This window comes from Entelurus aequoreus, linkage group LG11, assembly GCF_033978785.1.
Source record: "Entelurus aequoreus isolate RoL-2023_Sb linkage group LG11, RoL_Eaeq_v1.1, whole genome shotgun sequence".
Classification (NCBI taxonomy): Eukaryota; Metazoa; Chordata; class Actinopteri; order Syngnathiformes; family Syngnathidae; genus Entelurus; species Entelurus aequoreus.
The window spans coordinates 13,715,556-13,739,905 of record NC_084741.1 but is presented as its reverse complement, the minus strand read 5'-3'; the positions used below and the strand labels follow the sequence as shown (position 1 = coordinate 13,739,905).

General features: G+C 38.5%; 1 protein-coding gene and 1 long non-coding RNA gene across 8 annotated transcripts in view; one reads left to right on the top strand and one right to left on the bottom strand.

Annotated features, from left to right (window-relative positions):
• foxj2 (forkhead box J2) overlaps positions 1–24,317 on the bottom strand; it is a 45,324-nt gene extending 21,007 nt beyond the window's left edge. For 2 of the 7 annotated variants that reach the window (XM_062062543.1, XM_062062549.1), the window contains exons 1-4: positions 24,172–24,317; positions 9,420–9,715; positions 1,624–1,698; positions 1,444–1,560 (exon numbers count right to left, since the gene is read on the bottom strand). In XM_062062543.1, coding sequence (XP_061918527.1) covers positions 1,444–1,560; positions 1,624–1,698; positions 9,420–9,707 — 480 coding nt within the window. In that variant the 5' untranslated portion in view covers positions 9,708–9,715; positions 24,172–24,317. Of the gene's footprint in view, positions 1–1,443; positions 1,561–1,623; positions 1,699–9,419; positions 9,743–11,201; positions 11,217–24,018; positions 24,080–24,171 lie in introns of those variants that run through there. The other 5 variants (XM_062062548.1, XM_062062544.1, XM_062062547.1 and 2 more) reach the window with 5 other exon arrangements.
• LOC133659802 (uncharacterized) overlaps positions 1–24,348 on the top strand; it is a 42,818-nt gene extending 18,470 nt beyond the window's left edge. The window contains exon 3 of the long non-coding RNA XR_009827719.1: positions 24,249–24,348. This is a non-coding gene — a long non-coding RNA (uncharacterized LOC133659802). The remainder of the gene's footprint in view (positions 1–24,248) is intronic.
• Positions 24,349–24,350: the final 2 nt, after the last annotated feature.

The following is a 24,350-nucleotide window of genomic DNA, read 5'->3' as shown; positions in this document are numbered from 1 at the left end:
TAGCACCCAGGGCCTTGTGTAACCTTAGGGCCCTGCCACGGAGAGCTTTTTGAACCACCTTGGGAAGTTCAGAACCAGAGATAATAAAGTCTGCAGGCACTGCTTCCTCATTGAAAGAATCTCTCTAGTCGAGGTCAGCACCACACCATCCCCACCACACACAGTATGACTATGTGCACTGCCTCCCCCTCCAAAGACGGCGGTGGTGTAGAATCTCCTCAAATCCGTCCAGAAGTAATCCTCCATGGCTTCCCTAGTCTACGTCCGTCAAAGCCAGACACAGTTTGGCTTGCCAATACTGGTCATCTACCTTAGGGTCCCGCTGGGCAAATAGACCTGATAAGCCTTTTTCTTCAGCTTGACACCATCCCTTACCTTTGGTGTCCACTACCACCTTGTGGCCACTGCTTCAATCAGCCGCCTCGACAATGGAGACAGGGCTCAGTCGCACTTAATGCCCACTGCCTCCCTTGACCATGGTCGAAGCTTTCCCAGGGGTGGGAGTTGAAACCCTCTGGGGGACTCTGCCTGATATTCCCAGCAGACAAGTGACGAGCATCTCTGGTCCCTACCTGATATGATGTCAAGTCCATCTCGGTTCACAAGCAACGAGCTAACACTTTTAAGGTATTTCTTCGTCTCGGTTCACAGCCAAGTGTGAAGCGACTGGGATGAGAATCGGCACCTCAAAGTCCATGGTTCTCGCTTGGAAAATGGTAGATTGCCATCTCCGGGTTTGGGAGGAGATCTTGCCCCATGTGGAGGAGTTCAAGTACCTTGGAGTCATGTTCACGAGTGAGGGAAGAGTAGATCGTGAGATCGACAGTCGGATCGGTGCGGCGTCTTCAGTAATGCGGACGCTGTATCGATCCGTTGTGGTGAAGAAGGAGCTGAGCCGGAAGGCAAAGCTCTCAATTTACCGGTCGATCTACGTTCCCATCCTCACCTATGGTCATGAGCTTTGGGTTATGACCGAAAGGACAAGATCACGGGTACAAGCGGCCGAAATGAGTTTCCTCCGCCAGGTGGCGGGGCTCTCCCTTAGAGATAGGGTGAGAAGCTCTGTCATCCGGGAGGAGCTCAAACTAAAGCCGCTGATCCTCCACATGGAGAAGAGTCAGATGAGGTGGTTCGGGCATCTGGTCAGGATGCCACCCGAACGCCTCCCTAGGGAGGTGTTTAGGGCACGTCCGACCGGTAGGAGGCCACGGGGAAGACCCAGGACACGTTGGGAAGACTATGTCTCCCGGCAAATCATTGCATTCTGTTTTTATTTACCATTTACACAACGTGACAACTTCACTGGTGTTGGGTTTTGTATGTGTAGAGAGCACATTGAAGGGAAAAACCGAACTATTAAGTGAATTACTGAAAAACTGAAATAAGTCCAATAGACTTCTAGATCTGCACTTGAGCACTTAATGATAATTTTTGAAACATTACTGTCGTCTTATATGATGAACACACATGAATCCTGTCCGCTTCCTCCTCTGGATAAGAACGCTTCGGTGCCCTGGCGTGATTGGCCGCAGCGGGTCCGTCCATTGTCCAATAGGAGCCCTGGAAAAGCTCCAACAATTTGAGACGGTACATGTGTGGAGTGTCAACGTGTTCAATATTCACCTTGCCGGGGTCGTTGTGGGGACGAGGAACCTTCCGGAAGCATTTGTTAAGTGACAGATTGTGTCGAATGGAGTTCTGGGAAGGAGAACTTTAGGTCATGAAGGGACGACAACACAGAAGTCACAGGGAAGGATCTGCTCCCTACAGATTAGTTATTGATGTTTCTTAATAGTTTATAGACGTTCAAACAGTACAAGCTCACTATTTAGCAGTCTAATCACTGTTCACCAGCTCACTATTTAGCAGTCTGATCACGGTTCACCAGCTCACTATTTAGCAGTCTGGTCACTGTTCACCGGCTTACTATTTAGCAGTCTGGTCACTGTTCACCAGCTCACTATTTAGCAGTCTGGTCACTGTTCACCGGCTTACTATTTAGCAGTCTGGTCACTGTTCACCAGCTCACTATTTAGCAGTCTGATCACTGTTCACCGGCTCACTATTTAGCAGTCTGGTCACTGTTCACCAGCTCACTATTTAGCAGTCTGATCACGGTTCACCAGCTCATGATTTAGCAGTCTGGTCACTGTACACGAGCTCACTATTTAGCAGTCTGACCACCGTTCACCAGCTCACTATTCAGCAGTCTAATCACTGTTCACCAGCTCACTATTTAGCAGTTTGGTCACTGTTCACCAGCTCACTATTTAGCAGTCTGATCACTGTTCACCAGCTCATGATTTAGCAGTCTGGTCACTGTGCACCAGCTCACTATTTAGCAGTCTGACCACCGTTCACCAGCTCACTATTCAGCAGTCTAATCACTGTTCACCAGCTCACTATTTAGCAGTTTGGTCACTGTTCACCAGCTCACTATTTAGCAGTCTGATCACTGTTCACCAGCTCATGATTTAGCAGTCTGGTCACTGTGCACCAGCTCACTATTTAGCAGTCTGGTCACTGTTTACCAGCTCACTATTTAGCAGTCTGGTCACTGTTCACCGGCTCACTATTTAGCAGTCTGGTCACTGTTCACCGGCTCACTATTTAGCAGTCTGATCACTGTTCACCAGCTCACTATTTAGCAGTCTGGTCACTGTTCACCGGATCACTATTTAGCAGTCTGGTCACTGTTCACCGGCTCACTATTTAGCAGTCTGGTCACTGTGCACCAGCTTACTATTTAGCAGTCTGGTCACTGTTCACCGGCTTACTATTTAGCAGTCTGATCACTGTTCACCAGCTCACTATTTAGCAGTCTGGTCACTGTTCACCGGCTCACTATTTAGCAGTCTGGTCACTGTTCACCGGCTCACTATTTAGCAGTCTGGTCACTGTGCACCAGCTTACTATTTAGCAGTCTGGTCACTGTTCACCAGCTCACTATTTAGCAGTCTGGTCACTGTTCACCAGCTCACTATTTAGCAGTCTGATCACTGTTCACCAGCTCATGATTTAGCAGTCTGGTCACTGTGCACGAGCTCACTATTTAGCAGTCTGATCACTGTTCACCAGCTCATGATTTAGCAGTCTGGTCACTGTGCACCAGCTCACTATTTAGCAGTCTGGTCACTGTTCACCAGCTCACTATTTAGCAGTCTGGTCACTGTTCACCGGCTCACTATTTAGCAGTCTGGTCACTGTTCACCGGCTCACTATTTAGAAGTCTGGTCACTGTGCACCAGCTTACTATTTAGCAGTCTGGTCACTGTTCACCAGCTCACTATTTAGCAGTCTGGTGACTGTTCACCAGCTCACTATTTAGCAGTCTGATCACTGTTCACCAGCTTACTATTTAGCAGTCTGGTGACTGTTCACCAGCTCACTATTTAGCAGTCTGATCACTGTTCACCAGCTTACTATTTAGCAGTCTGGTCACTGTTCACCAACTCACTATTTAGCAGTCTGATCACTGTTCACCAGCTCATGATTTAGCAGTCTGGTCACTGTGCACCAGCTCACTATTTAGCAGTCTGATCACCGTTCACCAGCTCACTATTCAGCAGTCTAATCACTGTTCACCAGCTCACTATTTAGCAGTTTGGTCACTGTTCACCAGCTCACTATTTAGCAGTCTGATCACTGTTCACCAGCTCATGATTTAGCAGTCTGGTCACTGTGCACCAGCTCACTATTTAGCAGTCTGGTCACTGTTCACCAGCTAACCTAACCTTTCCTGTGATAAAATGGCAACCAAGGTAATCAGAAAGGTTAACCAACGAACAAGATTTCTCTACAGAATCTCCTCTCTGGTCAACAAAAGCACATTCAGGATTCTGGCGGGAACTCTAGTTCAACCCTTTTTCGATTACGCATGCACCTCCTGGTACCCTAGCACCTCCAAAACCCTCAAATCTAAACTCCAAACATCTCAGAACAAGCTAGTCAGGTTACTTCTAGACCTCCACCCCAAATCCCACCTCACTCCTACCCACTTCTCTAAAGTGGGCTGGCTCAAGGTGGAGGACAGAGTTAAACAACTTGCACTGAGCCTAGTCTATAAAATCCACTACACCTCCCTGATACCGAAGTACATGTCAAACTACTTCCTTAACGTAAATGACCGCCATAACCACAACACCAGGGGGTGCTCCACTAACCACGTTAAACCCAGATTCCGAACTAACAAAGGTCTTAACTCATTCTCTTTCTATGCCACATCAATGTGGAATGCACTCCCAACAGGTGTAAAAGAAAGGGCATCTCTATCCTCCTTCAAAACCGCAATAAAAGTTCACCTCTAGGCAGCTACAACCCTAAACTAACACCCTCCCCGGATTGATAATAATCAAATGTAAACAATCAAATGCAGATACTTTTTCTTATGCCTTCTGATCTCTCTCTCTCTCTCTCTCTCTCTCTCTCTCTCTCTCTCTCTCTCTCTCTCTCTCTCTCTCTCTCTCTCTCTCTCTCTCTCTCTCTCTCTCTCTCTCTCGCTGTCTTTCTCTCTCTCTCTCTATATGTCCACTACTTGCTGTCCATATCCTACCCCCCACCCCCTCCACACCCCTGATTGTAAATAATGTAAATAATTCAATGTGATTATCTTGTGTGATGACTGTATTATGATGATAGTATATATGATAGTATATATCTGTATCATGAATCAATTTAAGTGGACCCCGACTTAAACAAGTTGAAAAACTTATTCGGGTGTTACCATTTAGTGGTCAATTGTACGGAATATGTACTTCACTGTGCAACCTACTAATGAAAGTCTCAATCAATCAAAAAAACTCACTATTCAGCAGTCTTATCACTGTTCACCAGCTCATGATTTAGCAGTCTGATCACTGTTCACCAGCTCACTATTTAGCAGTCTGATCATTGTTCACCAGCTCACTATTTAGCAGTCTGATCATTGTTCACCAGCTCACTATTTAGCAGTCTGATCACTGTTCACCGGTTCACTATTTAGCAGTCTGATCACTGTTCACCAGCTCACTATTTAGCAGTCTGATCACTTTTCACCAGCTCGCTATTTAGCAGTCTGATCCCTGTTCACCTGCTTACTATTTAGCAGTCTGATCACTGTTCACCAGCTCACTATTTAGCAGTTTAAACACTGTTCACCAGCTAACTATTTAGCAGTCTGATCACTGTTCACCAGCTCACTATTTAGCAGTCTGATCACCGTTCACCAGCTCACTATTTAGCAGACTGATCATCGTTCACCAGCTCACTATTTAGCAGTCTCATCACTGTTCACCAGCTCACTATTTAGCAGACTGATCATCGTTCACCAGCTCACTATTTAGCAGTCTGATCACTGATCACCAGCTCACTATTTAGCAGTCTTATCACTGTTCACCGGCTCACTATTTGGCAGTCTGATCACTGATCACCAGCTCACTATTTAGCAGTCTGATCACTGTTCACCGGCTCACTATTTGGCAGTCTGATCACTGTTCACCAGCTCACTATTTAGCAGTCTGAACACTGTTCACCAGCTCACTATTTAGCAGTCTGATCACTGTTCACCACCTCACTATTTAGCAGTCTGATCACTGTTCACCAGCTCACTATTTAGCAGTCTGATCATTGTTCACCAGCTCACTATTTAGCAGTCTGATCATTGTTCACCAGCTCACTATTTAGCAGTCTGATCACTGTTCACCGGTTCACTATTTAGCAGTCTGATCACTGTTCACCAGCTCACTATTTAGCAGTCTGATCACTTTTCACCAGCTCGCTATTTAGCAGTCTGATCCCTGTTCACCTGCTTACTATTTAGCAGTCTGATCACTGTTCACCAGCTCACTATTTAGCAGTTTAAACACTGTTCACCAGCTAACTATTTAGCAGTCTGATCACTGTTCACCAGCTCACTATTTAGCAGTCTGATCACCGTTCACCAGCTCACTATTTAGCAGACTGATCCTCGTTCACCAGCTCACTATTTAGCAGTCTCATCACTGTTCACCAGCTCACTATTTAGCAGACTGATCATCGTTCACCAGCTCACTATTTAGCAGTCTGATCACTGATCACCAGCTCACTATTTAGCAGTGTTATCACTGTTCACCGGCTCACTATTTGGCAGTCTGATCACTGATCACCAGCTCACTATTTAGCAGTCTGATCACTGTTCACCGGCTCACTATTTATCAGTCTGATCACCGTTCACGAGATCACTATTTAGCAGTCTGATCACCGTTCACCAGCTCACTATTTAGCAGTCTGATCCCTGTTCACCTGCTCACTATTCAGCAGTTTGATCACTGTTCACCAGCTCACTATTTAGCAGTCTGGTCACTGTTCACCAGCTCACTATTTAGCAGTCTGATCACCGTTCACCAGCTCACTATTCAGCAGTCTGATCACCGTTCACCAGCTCACTATTTAGCAGTGTGATCACTGTTCACCAGCTCACTATTTAGCAGTCTGATCACTGTTCACCTGCTTACTATTTAGCAGTCTGATCATTGTTCACCAGCTCACTATTTAGCAGTCTGAACACTGTTCACCAGCTCACTATTTAGCAGTCTGATCACTGTTCACCACCTCACTATTTAGCAGTCTGATCACTGTTCACCAGCTCACTATTTAGCAGTCTGATCATTGTTCACCAGCTCACTATTTAGCAGTCTGATCATTGTTCACCAGCTCACTATTTAGCAGTCTGATCACTGTTCACCGGTTCACTATTTAGCAGTCTGATCACTGTTCACCAGCTCACTATTTAGCAGTCTGATCACTTTTCACCAGCTCGCTATTTAGCAGTCTGATCCCTGTTCACCTGCTTACTATTTAGCAGTCTGATCACTGTTCACCAGCTCACTATTTAGCAGTTTAAACACTGTTCACCAGCTAACTATTTAGCAGTCTGATCACTGTTCACCAGCTCACTATTTAGCAGTCTGATCACCGTTCACCAGCTCACTATTTAGCAGACTGATCATCGTTCACCAGCTCACTATTTAGCAGTCTCATCACTGTTCACCAGCTCACTATTTAGCAGACTGATCATCGTTCACCAGCTCACTATTTAGCAGTCTGATCACTGATCACCAGCTCACTATTTAGCAGTCTTATCACTGTTCACCGGCTCACTATTTGGCAGTCTGATCACTGATCACCAGCTCACTATTTAGCAGTCTGATCACTGTTCACCGGCTCACTATTTATCAGTCTGATCACCGTTCACGAGATCACTATTTAGCAGTCTGATCACCGTTCACCAGCTCACTATTTAGCAGTCTGATCCCTGTTCACCTGCTCACTATTCAGCAGTTTGATCACTGTTCACCAGCTCACTATTTAGCAGTCTGGTCACTGTTCACCAGCTCACTATTTAGCAGTCTGATCACCGTTCACCAGCTCACTATTCAGCAGTCTGATCACCGTTCACCAGCTCACTATTTAGCAGTGTGATCACTGTTCACCAGCTCACTATTTAGCAGTCTGATCACTGTTCACCTGCTTACTATTTAGCAGTCTGATCATTGTTCACCAGCTCACTATTTAGCAGTCTGATCACTGTTCACCTGCTCACTATTCAGCAGTCTGGTCACTGTTCACCAGCTCACTATTCAGCAGTCTGATCACTGTTCACCAGCTCATGATTTAGCAGTCTGATCACTGTTTTTACTAGCTCACTATTTAGCAGTCTGATCATTGTTCACCAGCTCACTATTTAGCAGTCTGATCACTGTTCACCAGCTAACTATTTAGCAGTCTGATCACTGTTCACCAGCTCACTATTTAGCAGTCTGATCCCTGTTCACCTGCTCACTATTTAGCAGTCTGATCACTGTTAACCAGCTCACTATTTAGCAGTCTGGTCACTGTTCACCAGCTCACTATTTAGCAGTCTGATCACTGTTCACCAGCTCACTATTTAGCAGTCTGATCACCGTTCACCAGCTCACTATTTAGCAGACTGATCACCGTTCACCAGCTCACTATTTAGCAGTCTGATCACCGATCACCAGCTCACTATTTAGCAGTCTGATCACTGTTCACCGGCTCACTATTTGGTAGTCTGATCACTGTTCACCAGCTCACTATTTAGCAGTTTAAACACTGTTCACCAGCTCACTATTTAGCAGTCTGGTCACTGTTCACCAGCTCACTATTCAGCAGTCTGGTCACTGTTCACCAGCTCACTATTTAGCAGTCTGATCCCTGTTCACCTGCTCACTATTTAGCAGTCTGATCACTGTTCACCAGCTCACTATTTAGCAGTCTGATCACTGTTCACCAGCTCACTATTTAGCAGTCTGAACACTGTTCACCAGCTCACTATTTAGCAGTCTGATCACCGTTCACCAGCTCACTATTTAGCAGTCTGATCACTGTTCACCAGCTCACTATTTAGCAGTCTGATCACTGTTCACCAGCTCACTATTTAGCAGTCTGAACACTGTTCACCAGCTCACTATTTAGCAGTCTTATCACTGTTCACCGGCTCACTATTTGGCAGTCTGATCACTGATCACCAGCTCACTATTTAGCAGTCTGATCACTGTTCACCGGCTCACTATTTGGCAGTCTGATCACTGTTCGCCAGCTCACTATTTAGCAGTCTAAACACTGTTCACCAGCTCACTATTTAGCAGTCTGGTCACTGTTCACCAGCTCACTATTCAGCAGTCCGATCACTGTTCACCAGCTAACTATTTAGCAGTCTGATCCCGGTTCACCTGCTCACTATTTATCAGTCTGATCACCGTTCACAAGATCACTATTTAGCAGTCTGATCACCGTTCACCAGCTCACTATTTAGCAGTCTGATCCCTGTTCACCTGCTCACTATTTAGCAGTCTGATCACTGTTCACCAGCTCACTATTTAGCAGTCTGGTCACTGTTCACCAGCTCACTATTTAGCAGTCTGATCACCGTTCACCAGCTCACTATTTAGCAGTCTGATCACCGTTCACCAGCTCACTATTTAGCAGTCTGGTCACTGTTCACCAGCTCACTATTTAGCAGTCTGGTCACTGTTCACCAGCTCACTATTTAGCAGTCTGATCACCGTTCACCAGCTCACTATTCAGCAGTCTGATCACTGTTCACCGGCTCACTATTTGGTAGTCTGATCACTGTTCACCAGCTCACTATTTAGCATTTTAAACACTGTTCACCAGCTCACTATTTAACAGTCTGGTCACTGTTCACCAGATCACTATTCAGCAGTCTGATCACTGTTCACCAGCTCACTATTTAGCAGTCTGATCCCTGTTCACCAGCTCACTATTTAGCAGTCTGGTCACTGTTCACCAGCTCACTATTTAGCAGTCTGGTCACTGTTCACCAGCTCACTATTTAGCAGTCTGGTCACTGTTCACCAGCTCACTATTTAGCAGTCTGGTCACTGTTCACCAGGTGTGTCTTAGTAAAGAGTTCAAAGTACCTTCCACCCTCGACAGGTGCGGCTGTAGTAGGGGAAGGTGTCACTGATCCAGGTGTAGATGTCGTTCAGGCTCAGCTGCCGGTAAGGGGCGGCGCTGATCGCCATGGCGATGAGGGTGGCGTAGCTGTGGGGGGGCTTGCCTCTGGGGTTGGCGGGGGTCGCGTGCGGGTCGTCCCGCCTCCTGTCCCTCTCTCCCCCTCCTCTCTCTCGCCCCGAGCGCAGGCTGCTGACTCCAAGCTGGGGCAGCCAGTCGATGCTGGTCAGGCTGGAGTCCAGGTTGGACGACATCTCTGAGTCTGTGGACCCGTCCTCGTTAGCCACAACTTTGGTACGAGAGAAGTGTTTTTTTACATGTGAATAACATAAATACAGTCTATTATACAGCATTATTCACATGTGAATAACATAAATACAGTCTATTATACAGCATTATTCACATGTGAATAATATAAATACAGTCTATTATACAGCATTATTCACATGTGAATAACATGGTCTATTATACAGCATTATTCACATATGAATAATATAAATACTGTCTATTATACAGCATTATTCACATGTGAATAACATAGTCTATTATACAGTATTATTCACATATGAATAATATAAATACAGTCTATTATAGAGCATTATTCACATGTGAATAACTTAAATACAGTCTATTATACAGCATTATTCACATGTGAATAACATAGTCTATTATACAGCATTATTCACATATGAATAATATAAATACAGTCTATTATACAGCATTATTCACATGTGAATAACATAAATACAGTCTATTATACAGCATTATTCACATGTGAATAACATAGTCTATTATACAGCATTATTCACATGTGAATAATATAAATACAGTCTATTATACAGCATTATTTACATGTGAATAGTATAAATACAATGTTATTCACATGTGAATAATGCTGTATAATAGACTGTATTTATGTTATTCACATGTGAATAATGCTGTATAATATATTATGTTATTCACATGTGAATAATGCTGAATAATAGACTGTATTTATACTATTCACATGTGAATAATGCTGTATAATAGACTGTATTTATATTATTCACATGTGAATAATGCTGTATAATATACTGTCTATTATACAGCATTATTCACATGTGAATAACATAAATACAGTCTATTATACAGCATTATTCTCATGTGAATAACATAGTCTATTATACAGCTTTATTCACATATGAATAATATAAATACAGTCTATTATACAGCATTATTCACAAGTGAATAAAATAAATACAGTCTATTATACAGCATTATTCACATGTGAATAACTTAAATACAGTCTATTATACAGCATTATTCACATGTGAATAACAGTCTATTATAAAGCATTATTCACATATGAATAATATAAATAGTCTATTATACAGCATTATTCACATGTGAATAACATAAATACAGTCTATTATACAGCATTATTCTCATGTGAATAACATAGTCTATTATACAGCTTTATTCACATATGAATAATATAAATACAGTCTATTATACAGCATTATTCACAAGTGAATAAAATAAATACAGTCTATTATACAGCATTATTCACATGTGAATAACTTAAATACAGTCTATTATACAGCATTATTCACATGTGAATAACAGTCTATTATAAAGCATTATTCACATATGAATAATATAAATAGTCTATTATACAGCATTATTCACATGTGAATAACATAAATACAGTCTATTATACAGCATTATTCACATGTGAATAACATAGTCTATTATACAGCATTATTCACATGTCCATCCATCCATCCATCTTCAACCGCTTATCCGGAATCGGGTCGCGGGGACAGCAGCTCCAGCAAAGACCCCCAGACTTCCCTCTCCAGAGCAACATTTGCGACTTCCTCCTGGGGAATCCCGAAGCGTTCCCAGGCCAGAGAGGAGATGTAATCCCCCCATCTGGTCCTTGGCCTGCCGCGGGGCCTCCTCCCAGTGGGACGTGCAACGAGGACCTCCCTAGGGAGACGCTCGTGAGGCATCCGCACGAGATGCCCGAACCACCTAAGCTGGCTCCTTTCCAAGCGAAGGAGCAGCGGCTCTACTCCGAGTCTCTCTCGGGTGACTGAACTTCTCACCCTATCTCTAAGGGAGATGCCAGCCACCCTTCTGAGGAAACTCATTTCGGCCGCTTGTATCCGCGATCTTATTCTTTCGGTCATTACCCACACTTCATGACCATAGGTGAGAGTAGGAATGTAGATAGCTCGGTAGACCGAGAGCTTTGCCTTCTGGCTCAGCTCCCGTTTCGTCACAACAGTGCGGCAGAGAGACTGCAATACTGCCCCAGCTGCTCCGATTCTCCGGCTGATTTCCTTCTCCATCTTTCCCTCACTCGTGAACAAGACCCCGAGATACTTAAACTCCTCCACCTGGGACAGAGTCCTGTCCCCTACCCGGACTGTACAAACCATCGGTTTCCTGCTGAGAACCATGGCCTCAGATTTGGAGATGCTGATCCTCATTCCAGCCGCTGAACACTCGGCTGCGAACCGATCCAGTGAGAGCTGAAGGTCACGAACCGAAGGTGCCATCAGGACCACATCATCTGCAAACAGCAGTGACGCAACCTTTAGCCCCCCGAGACGTATACCCTCTCCGCCATGGCCACGACTCCGCCTAGAAATCCTGTCCATGAAAATCACAAACAGGATAGGTGACAGAGCGCAGCCCTGGCGGAGACCAACCCCCACTGGAAACGGATCCGACTTACATCCAAGCACCCGGACACAACTCTCGCTTTGGTTGTACAGAGATTGGATGGCCCTCAACAGGGTTCCCCTCACTCCGTACTCCCTCAGCACCTCCCACAAGATCTCCCGAGGGACGCGGTCATACGCCTTCTCCAAATCCACAAAACACATGTAGACTGGATAGGCATACTCCCAGGCCCTCTCCAGGATTCCCGCAAGCGTAAAGAGTTGGTCAGTTGTTCCACGACCAGGACGGAATCCACATTGCTCCTCTTGAATCTGAGGTTCGACTATCGGCCGGCCCCTCCTTTCCAGTACCTTGGCGTAAACTTTCCCAGGGAGGCTGAGTAGTGTGATACCCCTGTAATTAGCACACACCCTCTGGTCCCCCTTTTTGAAAAGGGGAACCACCACCCCAGTCTGCCACTCCCTCGGCACTGTCCCAGACTTCCACGCAATGTTGAAAAGGCGTATCAACCAAGACAGCCCATCAACACCCAGAGCCTTCAGCATTTCTGGACGGATCTCGTCAACCCCCGGAGCTTTGCCACTGTGGAGTTGTCTAACTACCTCAGTGACTTCACTCCGAGAGATCGACGTCGATCCCCCATCATCCTCAGGCCCTGCTCCTATCAGGGAGGGTGTGTCTGATGTATTTGGGTTCAGGAGTTCCTCAAAGTGCTCTTTCCAACGCCCCACGACTTCCTCACTTGAAGTCAGCAAAGTCCCATCCTTGCCGTACACAGCTTGGATGGTTCCCTGCTTCCCCCTCCTGAGGTGCCGTATGGTCTTCCAGAACAGCTTTGGTGCCGCCCGATAGTCCTTCTCCATGGATTCCCCGAACTGCTCCCACACCCTCTGCTTAGCCTCGTCCACAGCCACGGCCGCTGCCCTTCGGGCCCGTCGGTACCTTGCAACTGCCTCCGGAGTCCCCTGGGATAACATACCCCGGTAGGACTCCTTCTTCAGTCGGACGGCTTCCCTGACCACCACTGTCCACCAGGGTGTTCGAGGGTTACCGCCCCTTGAGGCACCTAAGACCTTCTGGCCACAGCTCGCATCTGCAGCTTTAGCAATAGAGGCTTTGAACATTGCCCATTCCTGTTCAATGTCCCCAACCTCCACAGGGATGCCAGAGAAGTCCCGCCGGAGGTGGGAGTTGAAGTCCTTCCGGACAGAGGACTCCTCCAAACGTTCCCAGTTCACCCGCACTACACGCTTGGGTTTGCCAGGTCTGTCCAGAGGTTTCCCCCGCCATCTAACCCAACTCACCACCAGATGGTGATCAGTTGACAGTTCAGCCCCTCTCTTCACCCGAGTGTCCAAAACATACGGCCTCAGATCAGCTGATACGATTACAAAATCGATCATTGATCTTTGGCCTAGGGTGCTCTGGTACCAGGTACACCTATGAGCATCCTTATGCTTGAACATGGTGTTTGTTATCGCAAGTCCGTGACTAGCACAGAAGTCCAATAACAATCCACCACTCAGGTTCAGATCAGGGAGACCGTTCCTCCCAATCACGCCAGTCCAAGTATCACTGTCATTGCCCACGTGCGCGTTGAAGTCCCCCAGCAAGACTATGGAATCCCCTGCCGGCGCCCCATACAGGACCCCATGCAAGGTATCCAAGAAGGCTGAATACTCTGAACTCCTGTTTGGTGCGTATGCACAAACAACAGTCAGAGTTTTCCCCCCTCCAACCCTAAGGCGAAGGGAGGCGACCCTCTTGTCCACTGGGGTGAACTCCAACGTACAGGCACTCAGCCGGGGACTCGTGAGTATCCCCACACCCGCCTGTGCCCTCACACCCTGAGCAACTCCAGAAGTGAACAAGGTCCATCCCTTGTCCAGGAGTGTGGTTTCAGAGCCCTTGCTATGCGTAGAGGTAAGCCCCACCAGATCCAACCGGTAGCGCTCCACCTCTCGCACCAGCTCAGGCTCCTTCCCCACCAGCGTAGAGACGTTCCACGTCCCGAAAGTCAGCCTCTGCTGCCCCGAATTGGTCCGTCCGGAGCCTCCACTTTCACCGCCATCCACTTGGCAGCGCACCCGACCCCACTGGTTCCGACCGCGGGTGGTGGGCCCACGTGGCAGAGAAGATGGTGTGTCCACGTAGCTTCTTCGGGCTGTGCCCGGCCGGGCTCCGTGGCAAGCCCGGCCACCAGGCGCTCGCTGACGAGCCCTACCTCCGGGCCTAGCTCCGGAGGAGGGCCCCGGGCTTCCTCCGGGCCGGGTAACGCATCCTCTTTTAGGGTAGTTCATGGGGGGTATCGTAACCCTGATGGGGGGGGCATTCGGGTGCTACACCTTGCCCAAGGGTGACCCGGAACTATGTAAGGCAGGGGCGTTCAACTCCCTGAGGCTTAATACAAGCCCACATACCTGATTACATACTATTATTCACATGTGAATAATATAAATACAGTCTATTATACAGCATTATTCACAAGTGAATAACATAAATACAGTCTATTATACAGCATTATTCACATGTGAATAACATAAATACAGTCTATCATCATTATTCGCATGTGAATAATATAAATACAGTCTATTATACAGCATTATTCACATGTGAATAACAAATATAGTCTATTATACAGCATTATTCACATGTGAATAACAAATATAGTCTATTATACAGCATTATTCACATGTGAATAATATAAATACAGTCTATTATACAGCATTATTCACATGTGAATAGTATAAATACAGTCTATTATATAGCATTATTCACATGGGAATAACATAGTCTATTATACAGCATTATTCACATGTGAATAACATAAATACAGTCTATTATTCAGCATTATTCACATGTGAATAACATTGTATTTATACCTTTCACATGTGAATAATGCTGTATAATAGACTGTATTTATATTATTCACATGTGAATAATGCTGTATAATAGACTGTATTTATATTATTCACATGTGAATAATGCTGTATAATATACAGTCTATTATACAGCATTATTCACATGTGAATAACATAAATACAGTCTATTATTCAGCATTATTCACATGTGAATAACATTGTATTTATACTATTCACATGTGAATAATGCTGTATAATAGACTGTATTTATATTATTCACATGTGAATAATGCTGTATAATATACTGTGTTATTCACATGTGAATAATGCTGAATAATAGACTGTATTTATACTATTCACATGTGAATAATGCTGTATAATATACTATGTTATTCACATGTGAATAATGCTGAATAATAGACTGTATTTATACTATTCACATGTGAATAATGCTGTATAATAGACTGTATTTATATTATTCACATGTGAATAATGCTGTATAATATACTGTCTATTATACAGCATTATTCACATGTGAATAACATAAATACAGTCTATTATTCAGCATTATTCACATGTGAATAACATTGTATTTATACTATTCACATGTGAATAATGCTGTATAATAGACTGTATTTATATTATTCACATGTGAATAATGCTGTATAATATACTATGTTATTCACATGTGAATAATGCTGAATAATAGACTGTATTTATACTATTCACATGTGAATAATGCTGTATAATAGACTGTATTTATATTATTCACATGTGAATAATGCTGTATAATATACTGTCTATTATACAGCATTTTTCACATGTGAATAACATAGTCTATTATACAGCATTACTCACATGTGAATGACATAAATACAGTCTATTATACAGCATTATTCACATGTGAATAACATAAATACAGTCTATTATACAGCATTATTCACATGTGAATAACATAGTCTATTATACAGCATTATTCACATATGAATAATATAAATACAGTTTATTATACAGCATTATTCACGTGTGAATAACATAAATACAGTCTATTATACAGCATTATTCACATGTGAATAACAGTCTATTATACAGCATTACTCACATGTGAATAATATAAATACAGTCTATTATACAGCATTATTCACATGTGAATAACATTGTATTTATACTATTCACATGTGAATCATGCTGTATAATAGACTGTATTTATATTATTCACATGTGAATAATGCTGTATAATATACTATGTTATTCACATGTGAATAATGCTGAATAATATACTGTATTTATGCTATTCACATGTGAATAATGCTGTATAATAGACTGGATTTATATTATTTACATGTGAATAATGCTGTATATTATACTGTCCATTATACAGCATTATTCACATGTGAATAACATAAATACAGTCTATTATACAGCATTATTCACATGTGAATAACATAGTCTATTATACAGCATTATTCACATATGAATCATATAAATACAGTCTATTATACCGCATTATTCACATGTGAATAACATAAATACAGTCTATTATACAGCATTATTCACATGTGAATAACATAGTCTATTATACAGCATTATTCACATGTGAATAATATAAATACAGTCTATTATACAGCATTATTCACATGTGAATAACATTGTATTTATACTATTCACATGTGAATAATGCTGTATAATAGACTGTATTTATATTATTCACATGTGAATAATGCTGTATAATAGACTATGTTATTCATATGTGAATAATGCTGAATAATAGACTGTATTTATACTATTCACATGTGAATAATGCTGTATAATAGACTGTATTTATATTATTCACATGTGAATAATGCTGTATAATATGCTGTCTATTATACAGCATTATTCACATGTGAATAACATAAATACAGTCTATTATACAGCATTATTCACATGTGAATAACATAGTCTATTATACAGCATTATTCACATGTGAATAGTATAAATACAGTCTATTATACAGAATTATTCACAAGTGAATAACATAAATACAGTCTATTATACAGCATTATTCACATGTGAATAACATAAATACAGTCTATTATACATCATTATTCGCATGTGAATAATATAAATACAGTCTATTATACAGCATTATTCACATGTGAATAACAAATATAGTCTATTATACAGCATTATTCACATGTGAATAACAAATAGTCTATTATACAGCATTATTCACATGTGAATAATATAAATACAGTCTATTATACAGCATTATTCACATGTGAATAACATAAATACAGTCTATTATACAGCATTATTCACATGTGAATAACATAAATACAGTCTATTATACATCATTATTCGCATGTGAATAATATAAATACAGTCTATTATACAGCATTATTCACATGTGATTAACAAATATAGTCTATTATACAGCATTATTCACATGTGAATAACAAATATAGTCTATTATACAGCATTATTCACATGTGAATAATATAAATACAGTCTATTATACAGCATTATTCACATGTGAATAGTATAAATACAGTCTATTATATAGCATTATTCACATGGGAATAACATAGTCTATTATACAGCATTATTCACATGTGAATAACATAAATACAGTCTATTATTCAGCATTATTCACATGTGAATAACATTGTATTTATACCTTTCACATGTGAATAATGCTGTATAATAGACTGTATTTATATTATTCACATGTGAATAATGCTGTATAATAGACTGTATTTATATTATTCACATGTGAATAATGCTGTATAATATACTGTCTATTATACAGCATTGTTCACATGTGAATAACATAAATACAGTCTATTATTCAGCATTATTCACATGTGAATAACATTGTATTTATACTATTCACATGTGAATAATGCTGTATAATAGACTGTATTTATATTATTCACATGTGAATAATGCTGTATAATATACTGTGTTATTCACATGTGAATAATGCTGAATAATAGACTGTATTTATACTATTCACATGTGAATAATGCTGTATAATATACTATGTTATTCACATGTGAATAATGCTGAATAATAGACTGTATTTATACTATTCACATGTGAATAATGCTGTATAATAGACTGTATTTATATTATTCACATGTGAATAATGCTGTATAATATACTGTCTATTATACAGCATTATTCACATGTGAATAACATAAATACAGTCTATTATTCAGCATTATTCACATTTGAATAACATTGTATTTATACTATTCACATGTGAATAATGCTGTATAATAGACTGTATTTATATTATTCACATGTGAATAATGCTGTATAATATACTATGTTATTCACATGTGAATAATGCTGAATAATAGACTGTATTTATACTATTCACATGTGAATAATGCTGTATAATAGACTGTATTTATATTATTCACATGTGAATAATGCTGTATAATATACTGTCTATTATACAGCATTATTCACATGTGAATGACATAAATACAGTCTATTATACAGCATTATTCACATGTGAATAACATAAATACAGTCTATTATACAGCATTATTCACATGTGAATAACATAGTCTATTATACAGCATTATTCACATATGAATAATATAAATACAGTTTATTATACAGCATTATTCACATGTGAATAACATAAATACAGTCTATTATACAGCATTATTCACATGTGAATAACAGTCTATTATACAGCATTACTCACATGTGAATAATATAAATACAGTCTATTATACAGCATTATTCACATGTGAATAACATTGTATTTATACTATTCACATGTGAATCATGCTGTATAATAGACTGTATTTATATTATTCACATGTGAATAATGCTGTATAATATACTATGTTATTCACATGTGAATAATGCTGAATAATATACTGTATTTATGCTATTCACATGTGAATAATGCTGTATAATAGACTGGATTTATATTATTCACATGTGAATAATGCTGTATATTATACTGTCCATTATACAGCATTATTCACATGTGAATAACATAAATACAGTCTATTATACAGCATTATTCACATGTGAATAACATAGTCTATTATACAGCATTATTCACATATGAATCATATAAATACAGTCTATTATACCGCATTATTCACATGTGAATAACATAAATACAGTCTATTATACAGCATTATTCACATGTGAATAACATAGTCTATTATACAGCATTATTCACATGTGAATAATATAAATACAGTCTATTATACAGCATTATTCACATGTGAATAACATTGTATTTATACTATTCACATGTGAATAATGCTGTATAATAGACTGTATTTATATTATTCACATGTGAATAATGCTGTATAATATACTGTCTATTATACAGCATTATTCACATGTGAATAACATAAATACAGTCTATTATACAGCATTATTCACATGTGAATAACATAGTCTATTATACAGCATTATTCACATGTGAATAGTATAAATACAGTCTATTATACAGCATTATTCACAAGTGAATAACATAAATACAGTCTATTATACAGCATTATTCACATGTGAATAACATAAATACAGTCTATTATACATCATTATTCGCATGTGAATAATATAAATACAGTCTATTATACAGCATTATTCACATGTGAATAACAAATATAGTCTATTATACAGCATTATTCACACGTGAATAACAAATAGTCTATTATACAGCATTATTCACATGTGAATAATATAAATACAGTCTATTATACAGCATTATTCACATGTGAATAACATAAATACAGTCTATTATACAGCATTATTCACATGTGAATAACATAAATACAGTCTATTATACATCATTATTCGCATGTGAATAATATAAATACAGTCTATTATACAGCATTATTCACATGTGAATAACAAATATAGTCTATTATACAGCATTATTCACATGTGAATAACAAATATAGTCTATTATACAGCATTATTCACATGTGAATAATATAAATACAGTCTATTATACAGCATTATTCACATGTGAATAGTATAAATACAGTCTATTATATAGCATTATTCACATGGGAATAACATAGTCTATTATACAGCATTATTCACATGTGAATAACATAAATACAGTCTATTATTCAGCATTATTCACATGTGAATAACATTGTATTTATACCTTTCACATGTGAATAATGCTGTATAATAGACTGTATTTATATTATTCACATGTGAATAATGCTGTATAATAGACTGTATTTATATTATTCACATGTGAATAATGCTGTATAATATACTGTCTATTATACAGCATTATTCACATGTGAATAACATAAATACAGTCTATTATTCAGCATTATTCACATGTGAATAACATTGTATTTATACTATTCACATGTGAATAATGCTGTATAATAGACTGTATTTATATTATTCACATGTGAATAATGCTGTATAATATACTGTGTTATTCACATGTGAATAATGCTGAATAATAGACTGTATTTATACTATTCACATGTGAATAATGCTGTATAATATACTATGTTATTCACATTTGAATAATGCTGAATAATAGACTGTATTTATACTATTCACATGTGAATAATGCTGTATAATAGACTGTATTTATATTATTCACATGTGAATAATGCTGTATAATATACTGTCTATTATACAGCATTATTCACATGTGAATAACATAAATACAGTCTATTATTCAGCATTATTCACATGTGAATAACATTGTATTTATACTATTCACATGTGAATAATGCTGTATAATAGACTGTATTTATATTATTCACATGTGAATAATGCTGTATAATATACTATGTTATTCACATGTGAATAATGCTGAATATTAGACTGTATTTATACTATTCACATGTGAATAATGCTGTATAATAGACTGTATTTATATTATTCACATGTGAATAATGCTGTATAATATACTGTCTATTATACAGCATTATTCACATGTGAATGACATAAATACAGTCTATTATACAGCATTATTCACATGTGAATAACATAAATACAGTCTATTATACAGCATTATTCACATGTGAATAACATAGTCTATTATACAGCATTATTCACATATGAATAATATAAATACAGTTTATTATACAGCATTATTCACATGTGAATAACATAAATACAGTCTATTATACAGCATTATTCACATGTGAATAACAGTCTATTATACAGCATTACTCACATGTGAATAATATAAATACAGTCTATTATACAGCATTATTCACATGTGAATAACATTGTATTTATACTATTCACATGTGAATCATGCTGTATAATAGACTGTATTTATATTATTCACATGTGAATAATGCTGTATAATATACTATGTTATTCACATGTGAATAATGCTGAATAATATACTGTATTTATGCTATTCACATGTGAATAATGCTGTATAATAGACTGGATTTATATTATTCACATGTGAATAATGCTGTATATTATACTGTCCATTATACAGCATTATTCACATGTGAATAACATAAATACAGTCTATTATACAGCATTATTCACATGTGAATAACATAGTCTATTATACAGCATTATTCACATATGAATCATATAAATACAGTCTATTATACCGCATTATTCACATGTGAATAACATAAATACAGTCTATTATACAGCATTATTCACATGTGAATAACAGTCTATTATACAGCATTATTCACATGTGAATAATATAAATACAGTCTATTATACAGCATTATTCACATGTGAATAACATTGTATTTATACTATTCACATGTGAATAATGCTGTATAATAGACTGTATTTATATTATTCACATGTGAATAATGCTGTATAATAGACTATGTTATTCATATGTGAATAATGCTGAATAATAGACTGTATTTATACTATTCACATGTGAATAATGCTGTATAATAGACTGTATTTATATTATTCACATGTGAATAATGCTGTATAATATACTGTCTATTATACAGCATTATTCACATGTGAATAACATAAATACAGTCTATTATACAGCATTATTCACATGTGAATAACATAGTCTATTATACAGCATTATTCACATGTGAATAATATAAATACAGTCTATTATACAGCATTATTCACAAGTGAATAACATAAATACAGTCTATTATACAGCATTATTCACATGTGAATAACATAAATACAGTCTATTATACATCATTATTCGCATGTGAATAATATAAATACAGTCTATTATACAGCATTATTCACATGTGAATAACAAATATAGTCTATTATAGAGCATTATTCACATGTGAATAACAAATAGTCTATTATACAGCATTATTCACATGTGAATAATATAAATACAGTCTATTATACAGCATTATTCACATGTGAATAACATAAATACAGTCTATTATACAGCATTATTCACATGTGAATAATATAAATACAGTCTATTATACATCATTATTCGCATGTGAATAATATAAATACAGTCTATTATACAGCATTATTCACAAGTGAATAACATAAATACAGTCTATTATACAGCATTATTCACAAGTGAATAACATAAATACAGTCTATTATACAGCATTATTCACATGTGAATAACATAAATACAGTCTATTATACATCATTATTCGCATGTGAATAATATAAATACAGTCCATTATACAGCATTATTCACATGTGAATAACAAATATAGTCTATTATACAGCATTATTCACATGTGAATAACAAATATAGTCTATTAACCAGCATTATTCACATGTGAATAATATAAATACAGTCTATTATACAGCATTATTCACATGTGAATAATGCTGGTTAATAGACTATATTTGTTATTCACATGTGAATAATGCTGTATAATAGACTATATTTGTTATTCACATGTGAATAACATAAATACAGTCTATTATACAGCATTATTCATGTGTGAATAATATAAATACAGTCTATTATACATCATTATTCGCATGTGAATAATATAAATACAGTCTATTATACATCATTATTCGCATGTGAATAATATAAATACAGTCTATTATACAGCATTATTCACATGTGAATAACAAATATAGTCTATTATACAGCATTATTCACATGTGAATAACAAATAGTCTATTATACAGCATTATTCACATGTGAATAATATAAATACAGTCTATTATACAGCATTATTCACATGTGAATAACATAAATACAGTCTATTATACAGCATTATTCACATGTGAATAATATAAATACAGTCTATTATACATCATTATTCGCATGTGAATAATATAAATACAGTCTATTATACAGCATTATTCACAAGTGAATAACATAAATACAGTCCATTATACAGCATTATTCACATGTGAATAACAAATACAGTCTATTATACAGCATTATTCACATGTGAATAACAAATATAGCCTATTAACCAGCATTATTCACATGTGAATAATATAAATACAGTCTATTATACAGCATTATTCATATGTGAATAATATAAATACAGTCTATTATACATCATTATTCGCATGTGAATAATATAAATACAGTCTATTATACATCATTATTTGCATGTGAATAATATAAATACAGTCTATTATACAGCATTATTCACATGTGAATATCATAAATACAGTCTATTATACAGCATTATTCACATGTGAATATCATAAATACAGTCTATTATACAGCTTTAAACTATTTAAACTGCCATTTTTCAAATAATAATAAATTAAAATCAATGTTATGAAATATTGATCAATTTCAATTACTTTACTCAAATATTTCACTTTCAACACTTTTTTTTGGGGGGGGGGGGGGGAATAATGCATATTTTGTCTTTTTGCCATAAAAAATGTGTTTCTTTGACATAAAAACATGTAAACTTTATGTCATTGAATAAATCTGAAGTTGGCCTATAGAAAATTATTTATGACTTATTTTTAACACTTTAAATGACCCTTTTGTGTCCCCGGGGGCTCGAGTGTTGACCAACACTGAGGAGAGCCACAATAGTTCATTAATAAATATAGCCACAATAGTTACAATGAATATTTAATGACTTTTGAAGCAAATGCTTACATTTAGCAGCGTGTGGCCCTCAGTGGAAAAAGGTTTGCTGTCATGTTTACGTCCAAAGAGGGCGAAGGCCCTGAAAAGTGTCAACATTACACGCCCGTCTAAGCAGGACTAAGCCCACTCCTCACCTCACGGCCTCCCTCCTCTCCCCCTCACCTTCAGGTCTTCCTCCCCTGCATTCCGATCCTCTTCTGGGCCTCGACAGACACTAACTTTGCTAACTTTTGCTCCAGGCAGTCCTCATCGGCAGAGCTTCCTTTTCCTTCCCCGCCCGTTGTGCCTCTGCACCGATGACGTCAGAGGCTCCTCCCCCCCCTGATGACATCATCGCTGTG